We start from the raw sequence: 19681 nt of genomic DNA, 5'->3' as shown, positions 1-19681 counted from the left end.
CAGTGAAGCCATGAGCTGGGAACAAATTCTATGGAAAGGCTTAGGGGTTGGGGAAAGAAATGCAGACCTTTTTCTCAGACTTTGATGACTAACCTCTAAGTGGCTCTCCTTCAGTTCCTAGCCTTGTATCAGTCTTTTTGAAGAGTAAACCATACTTTATTTTTATATAAGGGAAAAGGACTTTTGGGGGGAAGGAGGTACAGGCAGGTAGCTGCCAAAATTTACTGAAAGCAGGTGTTATCAATCCCAAGATTTCTTGCTATTGTGGGCTCTTCTTTGAATAAATATTATAAAGCGGTTTAGAGGAACACGTTGAAAAATCACTACTTTCCAGCCCTTAGAAGCAAAGTATTATACAGAGGCAATGAGTGATAGCAAACCAGGTGGGAGGAAATACTGTTCTCTGACCGGGGAAAGAAACTGATAGGGTTTCAACTAGGAAGTGGACAGTTATCAGATTATGTCCCTAATTTACCATGATTTCAGCTTTTTAAGTCATGGTAGAGGAAAGAAAAGTCACAATTTTGATGGACTACTGGAACTCTCTTTGCCAAGACTTATGTTAAGTATAATCCTAGTTTGGGAGTTTCTTATTTTTTTTTTAAATGGTATATTTAGCTGGTGAATATGATTTTTAAAATATCAAGGACCTTAGAATCAGTTTGTATCTTCATACTGTTAAAACATTCCAGAGTAAAAGTGGTCAATCATGAGATATTTGCTGTGAACTCTGAGTTAGCGTGCCCTTGTAGATCGGCTCTGACAATAAGTGTGTGAAGTCAGAGTAATTCTTCCCCTGATCCAACATAATTAGTCCTCCCTGGATTGGTTTGAAAATTTATTTCAAGGGGGTTCTATGCCAAACCAATATGTCTTATACTAAATGATAAACTAGCTAATCCCTTCTTCCAATTCCAGCCAACTTAAACCTGTATTATCTCTAACAAAAGCCACTTTAATTTTTTTTCCATTTGAAGAAATCAAGATCTTGATAAGCTCATCAAAGTGAATCCTGAAACTGTCTCCAACAACCAAAGGTAATAGAACTGTATTAATTTTTGTGCTTTGGGTAGGAAGAATGTTTTGTTTTACAATTATTTCAAGCACATTTATAACCTTAATGATCTTACCAAAAGAATTTATTTATAATTAACCTGCTCGCTTTTTATTTTTCTTTTTAAAGAAACCAGGATCTCAACAACCTCATCAAAGTGAATCCTGAAGTAATCAGAAGCAATCAAAGGTAATCAAATAAAAATAGTCATTTCACATTCTCATGTCTGTTGCCCCTGAGTGGAGTAGATTTATTATATTACTTTATAGACCTAGCACAAACAAAACAACCTATCACTAATTGGAGTTTATTTTTTTCTCTTTTGAATAGTCAAGCTTTGGACAATCTTATTAAAGTGAAACCTTTACCTCTCAGAAATACTAAGCGGTGAATGACTTTGCCTAACTATCTTGACATGTTCCCAAGGTTCTAGGTTAGGAATTTCCTTTCTTGTTCGCTTTCTTGCTTTCTTTCTTCTCTTTTTTTAAAAGACGGTTTTCGTTTTTCTTGAGTGTTCAAATGAGCACACATTTATAACCCGTGTGTTTCCTGTCAACCGAGAACATGCTACACTCTTCTGGAATCAGTTGCACTCTTTTGGACTCAGTTTTGTATTTCTAATTTTCACGAAGACAAGTTAGGGTTTGTTGCCTATAGGAGATAGAGTATCAGGACTGATATGAAAAATGAGTGAAATTAAATAAGAGGAAAACATATTTTGGAGAAGCTGGACCAAATCGGTGGTTTACACAGATGCCTACAGAGCATTGGAGCATTGGAAAGGATGCTCAGTCTTCAAAATTACAGATCCACAGCTCATGTGGGCTCACAAAATATTCCAGCAGATTTTAACCTTGAACTTCCATTTTGAGTTTTGTAAATATCTTATAATTCACTATCTTTATGTCATATCTTTCACCAAAAGAGCTGATTGATAATGCACCAGAGTGCGTTGTATGAGAAGCCCAGATTGCTCTGCTGACCTGAAATTTTGCCATAATAAATATATAGCTGGGAATTAAAGTCTCAATATTCTGGGATGAAGAAAGCAAATTAACATATGGAAAAGTGCTTTGAAGCCACGGGGAGAAAGAGGATCGTGTGACATGCTCATCAGCCTTTTTGTTTTCTACATTAGTGGTTCTTTTTTTTTTTTGAATATAATTGCTTTACAATGTTGTGTTAGTTTCTGCTGTACAATGAAGTAAGTCAGCTATATGTATACCTATATTCCTTCCCTCTTGGACCTCCCTCCCACCCCTCCCCCCCCATCCCACCCATGTAGGTTGTCACAGAGGACCGAGCTGAGCTTCCTGTGCTTTATAGCATGCTCCCACTAGCTATCTGTTTTACACATGGGAGTGTATATATGTCAATCCTAGTGTTTTAATTTGCCTTTTCTGTTTGTGTGTTTTTTTCACAAGGTGTTGGGGTGTCTGAGGTAGGAAGGTACCAAGGCAATTGAAGAGCAATTGCTAATTAGAGAGCAGTATTTATTGAACACCTCTGGTGTGCCTGGCAATTTATATACATTTAATCCTCACAAAAACCAACCCCGTGAGAAATATATTCATGCATGCTATTTTATAGAAGAAGAAACTATAGTTCAAAGATATAAAATAAACTTCTCAAGAAAGAAAACACATCCTGGATCTAAATCCAAGTCCTTCTGATGTCACTACAGGAAGAAGAACAAAAGATCGGGAGCAAAAAATCCTCAGATTTACCCCTTCTTTCTGTCCTTTATTCTCCCAACAGTCCCTTCCTTTCTAATTCCCCTCCCACCCCTGCAGTTAAAGGACTACAATTAGATACACTTTTTTTCTAGAGAATTATTGTGGAAATGACAGAGAGGAGAGGAAGATTTGTCTTATATTTTCTAATAACTGAAATAATAGCGGACCTTTGGTGCCGACCCTGCCACTGGTAAGCGTATGGACATATCTTTTTTTTTTTTTTTTTTTTTTTTTTGCGGTACGCGGGCCTCTCACTGTTGTGGCCTCTCCCATTGCGGAGCACAGGCTCTGGACGCGCAGGCTCAGCGGCCACGGCTCACGGGCCCAGCCACTCCACAGCATGTGGGATTTTCCCGGACCGGGGCACGAACCCGTGTCCCCTGCATCGGCAGGCGGACTCTCAACCACTGTGCCACCAGGGAATCCCTGGACATATTTTTGATAAGTAGAACCATTTCTTCAGAGTGGTACTGGTAGGGGCAGATTTTTATTTTTATTAGTAACAGTTTTAGGAGGTTCCCAACCCGTGTTGGAAGTGGTTAGGTTTAACAAGTACGTATGGAATAACTAACAGTGGCTACTGTAGCCAACTTCTCCCTTAGTGGCTGTTTCCATAAACTGTAGCGCCCTCTGTCTCTCTCTCTCCCCCACCCCACCCCGCTCCCGTTCCCGCCTTCCTCCACTCCCTCCCTCCCTTTCCCCTTCTTCTGACTTTTGCCTCCTTCCCTTCCTCCTTCTGCAAATGCACTATGTTGACAGATAATGGTAACTTTCTCATAAGAGTTTTGCCTTTTGTTTATTAGAAGAGGCTAATTTCATAAAAAGTAATTTGTATTTCAGCAACTCCTAACAAAGTATCTATAAGAAGAGGACATTTTCCTTTTACAGATAGGATTACTATAAAAAAGAAATTTAAAAATATTGACCATCAGTTGTTTCCAGATGGCAACCTTATTTTAAGGATTTATTTTTAAACTTTTTATTGAGGTATAGTGGATGTATAATATGATATAAATTACAGGTATATGATATAGTGATTCACAATTTTTAAGGTTATACTCCACTTACAGTTATTGTAAACTATTTGCCATATTCTCCATATCATAGAATATATCCTTGTAGCTTATTTCATACCTAATGGTTTGTACCTCTCGATTACCTACCCCTAGGTTGTCCCTCTCCCCCTTGCCTCTCCCCACTGGTAACCACTAGTTTGTTCTGTATATCAGATGGCAGCTTGATCCACAAATCTAACCTAAGTGATGTCTGACTATTCTTTAGTAGTTACACCAGATTTGATGATAATCAGCCAGGATATTCAAGAATTACTGCAGAACGAACAGGAAAGACTAAGCTGCCTATTTGAAAAAAGTGACTTCATTTGATATGTTCAGTCACCTGTATCTGCAATGTATTTATGTGGCCCACTTGATTTTAATGGCTAAAGAGAGGGGGCATTTTAACATGACTCCCAGCAGGAATAACAGCCACAAGGCACTTTTACATGCAATTCCATGTGACAGGAGCGCTGATTATTTAATAGTATAACAGCAGTGAATCAGAGTTCCTTTTATGTGACTCTGCTGACATTTCCAGCAGCTGTATATTTAATTTACAGTTAGGGGTGGAATAAATTTCAGTCATGGATCAAAATGTAAGCAGGTGTCCCTGCGCTCTTTCTAGGAACACAACAACTTGAAAAAACGCAGATGTGTACAGAATTTTCATTTATTCAGGGAGAAACTGTGAATTTTAGCAATGACATTCACATTTTCATGAACCAACATTAAAGGGGGATATTCAATTATCGGTAGCCTATAAACTGCTGCTCCCACATAAAAGATTGAAAAACATCTAGTGATACAGGTCTTTACAGTTAGAAAAGGCAACCTTCATCTGAAGCAGAAAAAATATTCTGAACTATTTGTAGTATTATACGTCCATCTTTATAAGGGCTTCCTATTTGCTAAGACATACCTTGTTATATCCCAATAAGAGGAGGTTTCCTTCCTATCTTCCTATCACATATTTCTCATACTTCTGCTCAAGACAGAAAGCTGGAGGTGGGAGGTAACCTTGACCCTTTCCATTGCTTCATTCCCCATAACCAGTAGGTCACTCTGGATGCTTCTGCTAGTTATCTCAGGAACCGAGACATTTCATCATCCCAACTGCTACTATAACCCAGCTTACTGTTAAGTCTCCTCACTGGTCCCTCTGCTGTCTCTGGTGCCTTCTGCCCTTCAGTCTGTCTGCCACACTGTAGAGTGATCTTCTTAAAACACAAATCTGATCCTGTCCTTCCTCTGATGAAATCCTCCAGTGGCTTCACATTGCCACTGGACAACAGTGTACCCCTTAACCTGGTTTCCAAAGCTCACCATGAAGTTGCCTCCACAGGCCTCCCCAGCCCCATTCCCTATGCTCCACCCACAAGCGAAGCCCACCCACACACCCCCTGACATGAACACGCCTCGCTCCTATGTCATCGCTGCTGCATGGATAACTGCTACTTATCCTTTAGGTGTCAGCTTAGGTGTCTTTTACTCAGGCTCTGGGAAGCCCAACCTGACCCATCACTTCTGCATCAGGTCCTTCTGGATGTTCTCAAGCTCTCTGTTCTTCTGTCCTATGATATTTGTCTCTTGGAATTATTATTTAATAATCTCTCATCAACTATTGGATTTTTTAAGGGCAAAGATTGGATCTGTCTTGTTCATGTCTTTACCTACAATTCATGGCACAATGCTTGGCATGTATTAGGTGCTTAATAAATATTCTCTGAGTTACAAAGCTAAATTTCAAAACTAATCAAGACCTGTGATCATCCAACTAGACAAAGCCCATTGCCTTATAACTCTAACACTCTGAGCCCCATGAGTGAAACTAGACTGGAGGGATCTGATACCCTACGACTGGTCTCCTTGCTTAAGCCAAAGACTCTATTTTGAAACGTAATCTCAATGAACCATGGTGAATTAGAGCCACTGAAATTCTTGGTCACATCTTATATTTAAAATACCTAAATTGATCATTTTCTCTATGGACCTGTTAATTTCTTTAATAGAAAATCTTTAAGACTCCCTCATTGAAACAAATTATAAAAATATGTAAAGCTGGGACCATTTTGCAAATTCAATAGAGTTGAAGAATTATAGCAGTTATCTCACTGTATTCTACACTTCCTTCAGAGAGATAAATATTCCTTTGAACTAAAGCTTAAAGCCTTAGTTTTAGTTCTTGGCATAAAAGAAGTACCATAGTAAATTTTCTATGTGGAGGTTTTTAATTTTGCAAATGTGTTTGATACTCTGCAAAAACGATGTAAGTGAGCTGGGGAGAGAGAAACATATTGCAGCATTTGATAAATACCTCCCACACCTTCGTAAGAGAGGAAGAGCAGTTGAGAGTGAGCTGATCACTCTCTCTCATGTAGAGCATATCCTAGGAAAAGTTGTGTTATAAGAGACATAATAAGCCTTGGTCCCCAGAATCTCTATTTTTGTTTCTTTAATCTGCTCTGTAAGGGAGTATTATATTCCTTAATGGGGCAGTAGAAAGTAATTTACATAATTATAACATTGATAAATGCTTATATTCAAAATGTGTGCTATGACTCTACATAACAGAGAACTCATATCTTCTCCCAAACATTGTGTAGTCTATGTAAAGAAAAGCATTTTCAGTTGCTATGGTTAACAAAATTTCTTTTTAGCATTTCTCTCTGTATCCACAGAGAACTGCTGGTTCTTCTTGAAGTTAATTCCAACTGCTCATAAAATCACAAAATTATAAGGTCTTCCACTGAACTGCCACAGAAAAGGTTTGGAATCAAGCCTTTGTTTGACCCTGCAGCATTTGGCTGGGCTTCTATAAAAATCTATTTTTCACACTTTGACTCACAGCTCTTCATCTTCTACCACAGTGTAAAAGACACGATAAGATAGATGTAGTCTTAATTAAAGAACGAAAATTTATTTTAACATTCTTCAACTTGGGAAGTTTATGGGCAATCTGAACTTCTTTTATTGGATCTCCAAATATAGCTGATGACCTCAATCAGGGTGAACAACCAGAGCAAATCCACATTTTGTACTTTTCATGACCTGGAACTTTTAATTTTGCTTTAAATATTAGTATAAAATATTCAGAATAAAATCTTATAATCCACTCTACCAAACTTGATATGTGGCACTGTTTAATAGAAACAGCAAAAATTCTATGAAACCCCTAATAACATGGTTTACTCAATGATTCACAATTATATCCCTTTGGGAGTGTGCTTCTTTGAAGGCAAGCATACGTTCCAATTTTGAGTTATCTACCTACAGTGGTTGGATTTGCAGGATTCTGGTTTCTCCTCCCTGCTTAGATCTAAATCCATTTCCGCTCTCCCTCACGATAGCTAGGGTCCAAAAGACTTGAGTACTGGGGGTGAGGAGGTGAGGTGGTATAGGCAGATCAAAGATGCAGTATCTGCAGCAGCCAGGAGTGGAAAGTGCCAGAGCAAGTGAGGGCATCCAGCATCAGGCTGAGATACTAAACATAATCATGTCATGAGGGCAGAAGCAAATGTGTATTTGGTTACTAGGGCTGCCATAACAAGAACCACAGCCTGGGTGGCTTAAAAGAGAAATTAATTTTCTCACCGTCTGGAAGCTAGAAATCCAAGATCAGTATGTCAGTAGGGTTGGCTCCTTCTGAAGGTCCAGAGGGAAGGATCTATTCCAGGCCTCTCTCCTTGGCTGGTAGAGGGCTGTCTTTACCCTCTGTCTTCACATTGTTATCCATCTGTGTGTGTATCTGAGCCTAAATTTCCTCTTATAAAGATACCAATCATATTGGATTAGGGCCCACCCTAATGACCTCATTTGAACTCGATTTTTTCTGGCGTTAGGACTTCAACATAGAAATTTGGTGGGAGGGCAAAATTCAACCCCTAAGGAAATGTCCCAAAATAAGGAAACAAAGCCCTGGTTGGGAGCTGTGTGAAAAAAAGGAAAGAAATATGTGCAATTCAGGGTTGAAATAGGCAGGTTCTAGGTGATTGACGCAAATGGAGATGAAATGTCCATCACCGTCTCTTCTGAACTTTTTCTAAGAGGTTATTGTGCACACTCTGTACCTAGATGTGGCCGAAGCTGATTGCCATAAAGGTTCAGGGTCTAATATCTTTCCCTTGGGGTTCCTTTCAGGTCTTTTCCCAGAGCTGGGTAAGGTAGCATAGATTTCTACCAGAGAAGGAGAAAAAAGAGAATTTAAATTAATTTAATGCCACAAGTATTTTTGGAGAAGCTACTGTGTGCAAGGCCATGTTAGCCATGGTAATGTGATTTTACTCTCAAGTCATAATGAAAAACACCAGCTTCCTTAAAAAATGTCACTCAGTTCATCCAAGGTTAGCTTTGGAGGGAGAATCACTTCCTGGGACAGAATTCTAATTCCCCCAAATTCACATTTCCTGGTGATCTCTCACTGTTTGCCATTGCCAACCGTCCCTGTTTGGCATTCCTGGGAAACTGGATTATGGAAAATCATGATAATCCACTTAATTTTTATTCCATTATCCCCAAGTATTTAGTAAAGTACTATTGTATTTTAAAATGTTAAGGGGAGGATCATTTAATGCTCAGGCTATTAAGATAGTATGGTAACCCCTGAGGTCAAGAAGGTGACTCTAGTAATAGGGAAGGACCATCACGGGTTAGGTGAATGCAAAGCCTGCTGTCTCTATTTCTAGATTTGAAAGATGCGATCTGGGAGGTCTCCTCACACAGTTCTAGTAGTTATGTTGAAGAAGTCAGTTTTGAATTTTACATCATTCAGACTGCAGAATCAAATGATTTTGATACTTCTGAGCTACTTCTGAAATCCTGTACTGTTTACATATATTAATAGGCATATTTTCTACTATAACTCACATTAAAAAATAATTTAACTAATTTCTACATTTTCAAAGAGGTGCAGCTAGTATTTTGTTTTTTTTTAAATAGATCTTTATTGGAGTACAATTGCTTCACAATACCGTGTTAGTTTCTGTTGCACAACAAAGCGAGTCAGCCATATGCATACACATGTCCCCATATCCCCTCCCTCTTGAGCCTCCCTCCCACCCTCCCTATCCCACCCTTCTAGGTGGTCACAAAGCACCGAGCCGATCTCCCTGTGCTATGCTGCTGCTTCCCACCACCCAACTATTTTACATCCGGTAGTGTATATATGTCGATGCTACTCTCACTTCACCCCAGCTTCACCCTCCCACCCCATGTCCTCAAGTCCATTCTCTATGTCTACCTCTTTATTCCTGCCCTGCAACTAGGTTCATCAATACCAATTTTTTTTTTTTAGATTCCATATACATGTGTTAGCATACAGTATTTCTTTTTCTCTTTCTGACTTACTTCACTCTGTATGACAGACTCTAGGTCCACCCACCTCACTACAAATAACTCAATTTTGTTTCTTTTTATGGTTGAGTAATATTCCAATGTATATATGTGCCACATCTTCTTTACCCATTCATCTGTTGATGGACACTTAGGTTGCTTCCATGTCTTGGCTATTGTAAATAGTGCTGCAATGAATACTGTGGCACATGACTCTTTTTGAATTATGGTTTTCTCAAGGTATATGCCTAGTAGTGGGATTGCTGGGTCATATGGTAGTTTTATTTTTAGTTTTCTAAGGAACCTCCATACTGCTTTCCATAGTGGTTGTATCAATTTACATTCCCACCAACAGTGCAGAAGAGTTCCCTTTCCACCGCACCCTCTCTAGCCTTTACTGTTTCTAGATTTTTTGATAATGGCCATTCTGACAGGTAGAGGTGATACCTCATTGTACTTTTGATTTGCATTTCTCTAATAATTAGTGATGTTGAGCATCTTTTCATATGCCTCTTGGCCATCTGTATGTCTTCCTGTTGAAATGTCTATTTAGGTCTTCTGCCCATTTTTTAACTGGATTGTTTGGGTTTTTGATAATGAGATCCATGAGCTGTTTGTATATTTTAGAGATTAATCCTTTGTCGTTTCATTTGCAAATCTTTTCTCCCATCCTGTGGGTTGTCTTTTTGTCTTATTTATGGTTTCCTTTGCTGTGCAAAAGCTTTTAAGTTTAATTAAGTCCCATTTGTTTATTTTTGTTTTTATTTCCATTACTCTAGGAGGTGGGTCAAAAAAGATCTTGCTGTGGTTTATGTCAAAGAGTGTTTTTCCTATGTTTTCCTCTAAGAGTTTTATAGTGTCTGGTCTTACATTTAAGTCTTTAATCCATTTGGAGTTTATTTTTGTGTATGGTGTTAGGTACTGTTCTAATTTCATTCTTTTACATGTAACTGTCCTGTTTTCCCAACACCACTATTGAAGAGGCTGTCTTTTCTCCATCGTATGTTCGTGCCTCCTTTGTCGTAAAGTAGGTGACCATATGTGCGTGGGTTTATCTCTGGGCTTTTATCCTGTTCCATTGATCTATATTTCTCTTTTTGTGCCAGTACCATATTGTCTTGATTACTGTAGGTTTGTGGTATAGTTTGAAGTCGGGGACCCTGATTCCTCCAACTCTGTTTTTCTTTCTCAAGATTGCTTTGGCTATTCAAGGTCTTTTGTGTTTCCATACAAATTGTGAAAATTTTAGTTCTAGTTCTGTGAAGAATGCCATTGGTCATTTGATAGGGATTGCACTGAATCTGTAGATTGCTTTGAGTAGTATAGTCATTTTCTCATTGTTGATTCTTCCAATCTAAGAACATGGTATATCTCTCCATCTGTTTGTATCATCTTTAATTTCTTTCATCAGTGTCTTTGAGTTTTCTGCATACAGGTCTTTTGTCTCCTTAGGCAGGTTTATTCCTAGGTATTTTATTCTTTTTGTTGCAATGGTAAATGGGAGTGTTTCCTTAAATTCTCTTTCTGATTTTTTGTTGTTGGTATATAGGAATGCCTGAGATGTCTGTGCATTAATTTTGTATCCTGCAACCTTACCAAATTCATTGATTAGTTCTAGTAGTTTTCTGGTGGCATCTTTAGGATTTTCTACATAGAGTATCATACCATCGACAAACAGTGACAGTTTTACTTCTTCTTTTCCAATTTGTATTCCTTTTATTTCTTTTTCTTCTCTGATTGCTGTGGCTAGGACTTCCAAAACTATGTTGAGTAAGAGTGGCGAGAATGGACATCCTTGTCTTTTTCCTGATCTTATGGAAATGCTTTCAGTTTTTCACCATTGAGTATGATGCTTGCTGTGGCTTTGTCATATATGGCCTTTATTATGTTTAGGTAAGTTCCCTCTATACCCATTTTCTGGAGAGTTTTTATCATAAATGGGTGTTGAATTTTGTCAAAAGCTTTTTCTGCATCTGTTGAGATGATCATATGGATTTTATTCCTTAATTTGTTAATGTGGTGTATCACATTGATTGATTTGCGTATACTGAAGAATCCTTGCATCCCTGGGATAAATCCCACTTGATCATGGTGTATGATCCTTTTAATGTGCTATTGGATTATGTTTGCTAGTATTTTGTTCAGGATTTTTGCATCTATGTTCATCAGTGATATTGGTGTATAATTTTCCTTTTTTGTGATATCTTTTTCTGGTTTGGGTATCAGGGTGATTGTGGCTTCGTAGAATGAATTTGGGAGTGTTTCTCCCTCTGCAATTTTTTGGAAGAGTTTGAGAAGGATGGGTGTTAGCGCTTCTCTAAGTGTTTGATAGAATTCACCTGTGAAGCCATCTGGTCCTGAACTTCTGTTTGTTGTAAGATTTTTAATTATGGTTTCAATTTCATTACTTGTGATAAGTCTGTTTATATTTTCTAATTCTTCCTGGTTCAGTCTTGGAAAATTGTACCTTTCCAAGAATTTGTCCATTTCTTCCAGGTTGTCCATTTTATCAGCATATAGTTGTTTGTAGTAATCTCTCATGATCCTTTGTATTTCTGCAGTGTCAGTTGATACTTCTTTTTCATTTCTAATTCTGTTGATTTGAATCTTCTCCCTTTTTTTCTTGATGAGTCTGGCTAAGGGTTTATCAATTTTGTTTATCTTCTCAAAGAACCAGCTTTTAGTTTTATTGATCTTTGCTATTGTTTTCTTCATTTCTATTTCATTTATTTCTGCTCTGATCTTTATGATTTCTTTCCTTGTACTGACTTTGGGTTTTCTTTGTTCTTCTTTCTCTTTTAAGTGTAGGCTTACATGGTTTATCTGAGTTTTTTCTTGTTTCTTGAGGTGAGATTGTATTGCTATAAACTTCCCTCTTAGAACTGCTTTTGCTGTGTCCCATAGGTTTTGGGTCATTGTGTTTTCGCTGTCATTTGTTTCTATGTATTATTTTATTTCTTCTTTGATTTCTTCAGTGATCTCTTGGTTATTTAGTAACACAGTGTTTAGCCTCCATGCATTTGTGTTTTTTACAGTTTTTTTCTTGTAATTGATTTCCAGTCTCAAAGCATTGTGGTCAGAAAAAATGCTTGATACGATTTCAATTTTCTTAAATTTTCTAAGGCTTGATTTGTGACCCAAGATGTGATCTATCCTGGAGAATCTTCCATGAGCAATTGAGAGAAAGTGTAATCTGCCACTTCTGGGTGAACTGTTCTATAAATATCAATTAGATCTATCTGGTCTATTGTGTCATTTAAAGCTTGTGTTTCCTTCTTTATTTTCTGTTTGGATGATCTGTCCATTGGCATAAGTGGAGTGTTAAAGTCCCCTACTATTTTTGTGTTAGTGTCAATTTCTCCTTTCATGGTTGTTAGAATTTGCCTTATGTATTCAGGTGCTCCTATTTTGTGTTCATAAACATTTATAATTGTTATGTCTTCTTCTTGGATTGATCCCTTGATCATTATGTAGTGTCCTTCTTTGTCTCTAGTAACAGTCTTTATTTTAAAGTCTATTTTATCTGATACGAGTATTGCTGCCCCAGTTTTCTTTTGATTTCCATTTGCATGGAATATCTTTTTCCATCCCCTCACTTTCAGTCTGTATGTGTCCCTAGGTCTGAAGTGGGTCTATTGTAGACAGCATATATATGGGTCTTGTTTTTGTATCCATTCAGCCAGTCTCTCTCCTTTGGTTGGGGCATTTAATCCATTTACATTCAAGGTTATTATCAATATGTATGTTCCTATTACCATTTTCTTAATTGTTTTGAGTTTGTTTTTGTGGGTCTTTTTCTTCTGCTGTGTTTCCCACCTAGAGAAGTTCCTTTAGCATTTGTTGTAAAGCTTGTCTGGTGGTGCCAAATTCTTAGCTTTTGCTTGTCGGAAAAGCTTTTGATTTCTCCATCGAATCTGAATGTGATCCTTGCTGGGTAGAGTAATCTTGGCTGTAGGTTTTTCTCTTTCATCACTTTAAGTATACCTGCCACTCCCTTCTGGCCTGCAGAGTTTCTGCTGAAAAATCAGCTGATAACTTTATGGGGATTCCTTTGTATGTTATTTGTTGCTTTTCCCTTGCTGCTTTTAATATTTTTTCTTTGAATTTAATTTTTGTTAGTTTGATTAATATGTGTCTTGGTGTGTTTTTCCTAGGGTTTATCCTGTATGGGACTCTGTGCTTCCTGGACTTGGGTGACTATTTCCTTTCCCATGTTAGGGAAGTTTTCAACTATAATCTCTTCAAATATTTTCTCAGACCCTTTCTTTTTCTCTTCTTTTTCTGGGACCCCTATAATTTGAATGTTGGTGCATTTAGTCTTGTCCCAGAGGTCTCTGAGATTGTCTTCAATTCTTTTCATTCTTTTATATTTGTATTCTGCTCCTCAGCAGTTATTTCCACCATTTTGTCTTCCAGCTCACTTATTCATTCTTCTGCCTCAGTTATTCTGTTATTGATTCCTTCTAGTGTATTTTTCATTGCAGTTATTGTGTTGTTCATCTCTGTTTGTTTGTTCTTTAGTTATCTAGATCTTTGTTAAACATTTCTTGTATTTTCTCAATCCATGCCTCCATTCTATTTCTGAGATTCTGGATCATCTTTAATATCATTACTCTGAATTCTTTTTCAGGTAGATTGCTTATTTCCTCTTCATTTATTTGGTCATGTAGGTTTATACCTTGTTCTTTCATCTGTGGCATATTTTTTTACCATCTCTTTTTTTTTTTTTTTTTTGAGTGGGATTGTGTTCCTATCTTACTGGTTGTTTAGCCTGAGGCTTCCAACACTGGAGTTTGTAGGCTATTGGGTAGAACTGGGTTTTGGTGCTGAGATGTGGAACTCCGTGAGACCTCACTCCAATGAATATTCCCTGGCATCTTTCTCTGTTAGTCCAGTGGTTTGGACTCAGAGCTCCCACTGCAGGAGCTTTGGCCCTGGGCTTGTGAACCAAGACCCCACAAGCCACCTGGGGCAGCAAAAAAAAAAAAAAGAAATAAACAAAGTAAAAAATAACATTAGCCTAGGAAACTAACAGATACGTTAGGAAGAATATAAAATAAAAATATAGATGAATCAACAACTGAAAGGTACATCAGTACCACAATAGTAAAAAAGAGGAGGAGGGAAAAGAAAAAAAGAAGGGCCTTGGCTGTGGAGGGCAGGGCCTAAGCAAGGGCAAGGTTTGGTTGGTGGGCAGGGCCAATGCTCAGGACCTACAGGGCTGGAAAAGGCCCTGGGGGCTATGGTGGGTGGGGCTTAGGCTCAAGGAACAGAAGGGGCCCAGACGTGCCCCCCACCCCTGGTCTCAGATGGCAGGGGACCTCACCTGGGAGCCCAGCAGGCTTCCTGGGCTTGAGTAAGCGGGGCAAACACCCTCCTCTCCTCACCTCCTCCTCCAGCCTCAGAGGGCCCCTCCCTCCTGCCTCTCTTGATCTCCCCAGCCTCCGTCCTATGCCCCCAAAGACCCACACAGCCTGGAGGGGGCTTTGGAGGGCAGGGGATGGCCTAGGAGCTCAGCAGGCTCCCCAGGACTGAGTGGACATGGCAATCAACCTCCACTCCTCTCCCGCTCCTCCTGGAGGGCCCATCCTGCCTGCCTACTGATCTCCCAGGCCCGCAGCTAGTATTTTAAATGTGAGGTTTAAGTGTAGCTATGGAATGCTGCTTAATTAGCATATTTATCACTTATTGATGGCTTGGATGTTATATAAAAGGAGTATTAAATCTCATCCCACATAAATATGAGGACTTTTATGTTATTTTTCATCCTTATCAATATTAATTTTGTGAGTCAGAGTCCCTACACTGATTCCATGTAAAAGAACCTTACTTGAAATCTGCTATTCAGGACTGGAGAAGGGAGATTTATGAAAACTGGAGTTAACTCTAAAGATGTGAAAAGTTAGGGCAGAAATAAAAATGAAAATATAGTCCCTCAGAATTCTGGAATCCATAGTGCCTAGTGCTGTGTCACTACACTTCTGTTAATTATCACTTATTTATTCTTACTCAGTTCAGTCACAACTATAGTCATTGTGCCTACAAAGTTTATTTACATTAACTAATTTATTCTCACTGCAACCTTATAAAATTAGATATTATTATCCTAGTTTACAAAAGGAAACTTAGAAAGGTTGACTAACTTGCCCAAGAAAGTAGGAGAAGAAATGGCCTTGCTCTGACTCCTAAACCATCCTGCTAACCAATAGCGTTGGTGACAAGGCTTTTCCAAACTCATGGAAAAAAATTAAGAACTACCAGTGTTATAGAAAATATATAAATAATTAATATATACATAACATACCAGAGAACATTGTATCTCATGAAGGTGTGTCAAATCATTATTGTAGCCCAAGATTTAAGAATGTAATTGTCCCATTTATCCTCCACATTATGAATTGTTTATTCAAATTTGGGGTTGACTTCTCATATTTCTGTCATGCAAAAAGCTGGAATAAAGGCTCTAATTAAATATTTAAGAGTTGATTTCAGATGGGCAGGTGGCTCAGCCTCAAGCCTTGACTCTTTTACAAATTAGTCAATTGACCTTGGAAAATTCACTTAGACTTTCTGAGCCCCATATGCTGTCCTGCAAGATTTTGTGAGATCTGAATGAGATAATCCACATGGAAATACACAAGTTAGTACTTTGTGATGCAAAGTAAGTATTCATTCAAAGTTAGCTGAATGTGAATATCAATCAGTTGTTTCTTTTCAGACCAGATTTCTCAAACCTTCCAAAAACTTAGTTCTTTATTTCTCTCTCATAACGTAATCCATGCTCATACTTGAGTTGCATAGGACAAATAGTTCGATGTCAGATTTTCGATGTCCATATCCTTAAAGACCACAAATGACTATGTTTAAATTTTTGTACTGATCTAAAAATTTTTTATTCTAATGTTTATTTCCTAAAACTGTATGTAATTACATCATATATATATATATATATATATATATATATATATGTAAAAATATATTTTTTTTTCTATAGAGACCAGGACCCAGAAAATTTAATTGAAGTAAATTCCAATATGTCTAAGAGTAAAAACGAAAGGTAAGGCTTATTATAATTTACGTTTTTCTTATGAATTCCATATGAGCCTTCATAAATTATATAACCTTGAAAGATTTTCTGAGAAGTTGAACTGTACTGTGATATTTAAATATAAACACTATCTGAATATGAAAAACAATGTACAGGGTGCTTAATAACTGATTTGGAAAAAAGTTAGCAAACTTTGAATTCTGTTGGAATTTCTGACTAAGGACCTGCTGTTCAATGGCTTTACTGTAAAAGGCATCATGGAAATTCAGTGCTCTGCACTTGGGCTGTGAAGATTTATTTTTACTTACTGTCGCTTGGTAGGTTTTCAGCAGTGCAGAAAGCACTCTGGGAATCTCTTCCTTGGATACGTAGTGCTAAAAGAATGCACAAATTCATCACAGCCACAAAACAGGACCTAATTTTGGAATTTCTTTACACCACAGAGAATACCAGCTTTAAAACTGTTGTACTTTGTTTCTTTTACAACGAAGGTTAGGATAGAAGCTATGCTTCATTGTTGTTACAGATTGTTTAAATTAGGAAAGAATTTTAAAAGTCTTCCATGTTTAGCAATTCTTCTCCCAACACATGGGAGGACCCTAGAAGCAATAAGTTTCTATTTTTAACCTTCCTAAGATACAGCTGCCTTTTCTGTTTAAAAAAAAAAAAAGTTTATGTAAAGAAATGATATTGTTGATATCAAGTGAAGAGAGTAGAAAAGTAGGAAAAGAGCTGGCTCACTGTTTTGTCTGTTTTTCATATCTCTTAAAGGCTCTTGCATATAAGAGGTAGGTAGTTTCTTTCTGTTTCCTTAATTCTCCAAATCATCCTCTGCCTTCTCTTTTTGTGATCCCAAGCAAGCCTCTGATAGAATGAGGGAGGCTACATTTTCAATAGGATCCACTATTTTGGGAACAGTATTGGGCTTACAATTAACCAAGCTTATTCAAATATTATTTGGAAATGATCCAGATTAAAAAATGACAAGTAAATGAGGAGGTATAATTAAGGAACTTTTCCCTGAATATGACTTGAGAGGTGTTTCAGTTTGAGTTAGGCTTGCTCATGAAACAGGTTTTATTGGAAAGATTAATGAGGAAATGGAAATTCAAGGGCAGGAATGGTAGCATGGCCGGGCTTCACGGAGGCCTGCACTGGAAGGTTGTTCATTCTTGACCAGAGGACATACCATCAGGAATCCCCAGACATTAACCTTAGTTCTTGGTCATTGTCAGTTCTTTGTTGGCTTCTGCCTATTTTTCTCCTGCTCTTCCCTCTACCTATTGGCTTCCTTATTCTCTGCTCTGTAGCTGTTTGATAACCACGAGCTTTAGCTGCCTCTCCTTCCTCGTAACTTCACCTTCCTCTAGCTTTCCAAGGTCTGTCTGGCCTCCTTCAGCAAGGCGGTGTGGTTGTGGCCATCTGTGTAGAAGAGGGTGTGGGATGGAAAACACCGTGGCTGGCTGTAATGTACACACACTCTCCTTTACTTTTCTGCAGTTTCATCTGTGCCTCTTACCTAACATAACCCAACAATCACATGTACATTCACAAATGCACCCCGTCTCTCCAGTGGGATGGTGATCATCACAGTCAGTTACTATGTCTGGACGCCTTAACCACCACTACAAAATCATCTGCTCATCCCTGAGTTCTGTGTTCAGATGTTATTCATTCTTCTTCAGTTCTCTCCGAATCCTGTACAGGATCTGTCTCCAAATTAAATGGAAAATGTAGATACTGCCCCAGCCCTGAAAGAACAATAAACAATAAACAATAAACAATAATAAAATTCTCACGTGAAAAAAAAAAGTGGAAAAAAGAAATCTCTGGGCCAAATTTTGCACCCATATATTCTGGCTACAGAAAAGAAAGTTTACTTGACTCTGGGTAAAAATTTAACAGAAAGAAAATTGAGGGTCAGAGAGTAAGAGACTGGATCAGGTGCAGAAAGTTAGTAAATTAGAGAGGTGTCCTGGCCTCAAGTCCTCTCTTTATTTTTCCACAGGAGAATTCTGCTTTTTTAAATTTTTATTTATTTTTATTGAAGTATAGTTATTGTACAATGCTGTATTAGTTTCAAGTGTACAGAAAAGTGACTCAGTTATATGTATATATATATGTATATATATATATATATATATATATATATATATATATATATATATATAATATACTCTTTTTCAGATTCTTTTCCATTATAGGTATTACAGGATATTGAGTAGAGTTCCCTGTGCTATATAGTAGGTCCTTTTTGATTGTCTATTTTATATATAGTAGTGTGTATGTGTTAATCCCAAAGTCCTAATTTATCTCCTGCCCCCTCCTCCTCCACTATCCCCTTTGGTACCAATAAGACTTCTTTTTATATATTTAAAACCTGTAATTTTGACAAGAGCTCAAAACCTTGATAGTTTTATAGAAGTAAACCCTAACACATACAACAGTTCAAAATGGTAAGCTCTTACTAAGCTTTTAGTCTTCATGCAAAAGAGATTTATAAAGTTTGCAGTGACATGGGTATTTATCAGTTGAAATTATTTTATGCCGTTTAAAGTCAAGTTGCCAAGGTTAAGTCAAATAGAACAATGGAAATCTAAATAAGAGTCATAGGCCAATCTGTTAAACTGACACTTGGTTTACTTTATGAATGTATTCACTTTGTATAGTGATTGGATGTCCACATAGATATATGCTTTCTGATTAGTATATTCACAGAGTTAGTTGTACAACCATCATTACAATCACTTTTACAAAATTTTCATCACCTCAAAATGAAACCCAATGCCCAGTAGCAGTCACACATCATTTTCCCCCAACCCCTTAGCTCTGGACGACTACTAAGCTACTTTCTGGCTCTTTAAATTTCCTATTCCGGACATTTCATATAAATGGAATAATAAAATATGTGGTCCTTTGTGACTGGCTTTTTTCACTTAGAATAATGTTTTCAAGGTTCACCCATGTTGTAGCATGTCTCAGTATTTCATTTCTTTTTATTGCCAAATGATATTCTACTGTGTGAATGTACTACATTTTGTTTATCTATTTATCAATTGATGGGCATTTGGATTGTTTCCACTGTTGGATTGTAATTCACTCTTATGAACAATGCTGCTATAAGCATTCATATATACGTTTTTGTGTAGAGTGTGTTTATTTCTCTTGGGTAAATACCTAGGGAGTGAAATTGTTGAATCCTACAGTAACTCCATTTGAGGAACTGCCAGACTGTTTTTTAAATCAGCTGTACCATTTGATGTTCTCACTAGCAGTGTATGAAGGTTCTAGATAGTTAAATTTTCAAGGTGAACTTCCACTGCAGAAGACATTTTCTCAAGTATAATTCCATTTGGAATTTTGTAAGTTCCAACACAATATTTGGTTTTATAGTTTATGGAGTTATTTAATTAAGAAACAAAATTGTGGGGCCTCCCTGGTGGCGCAGTGGTTGAGA

At 37.6% G+C, this 19681-nt stretch overlaps 1 protein-coding gene across 1 annotated transcript in view; it reads left to right on the top strand.

Moving 5' to 3' along the window:
* Positions 1-19681, top strand: part of SCEL (sciellin) — a 132266-nt gene that overhangs the window by 100424 nt on the left and 12161 nt on the right. The window contains exons 21-23 of the mRNA XM_079721556.1: positions 978-1037; positions 1184-1243; positions 16171-16233. Of these exons, the coding sequence (XP_079577682.1) occupies positions 978-1037; positions 1184-1243; positions 16171-16233 (183 nt within the window). The remainder of the gene's footprint in view (positions 1-977; positions 1038-1183; positions 1244-16170; positions 16234-19681) is intronic.

Source organism: Hyperoodon ampullatus (assembly GCF_949752795.1).
Source record: "Hyperoodon ampullatus genome assembly, chromosome: 16".
Classification (NCBI taxonomy): domain Eukaryota; kingdom Metazoa; phylum Chordata; class Mammalia; order Artiodactyla; family Ziphiidae; genus Hyperoodon; species Hyperoodon ampullatus.
Note: the sequence above shows the minus strand (reverse complement) of the source record. Positions and strands in the feature narration are given on the sequence as shown.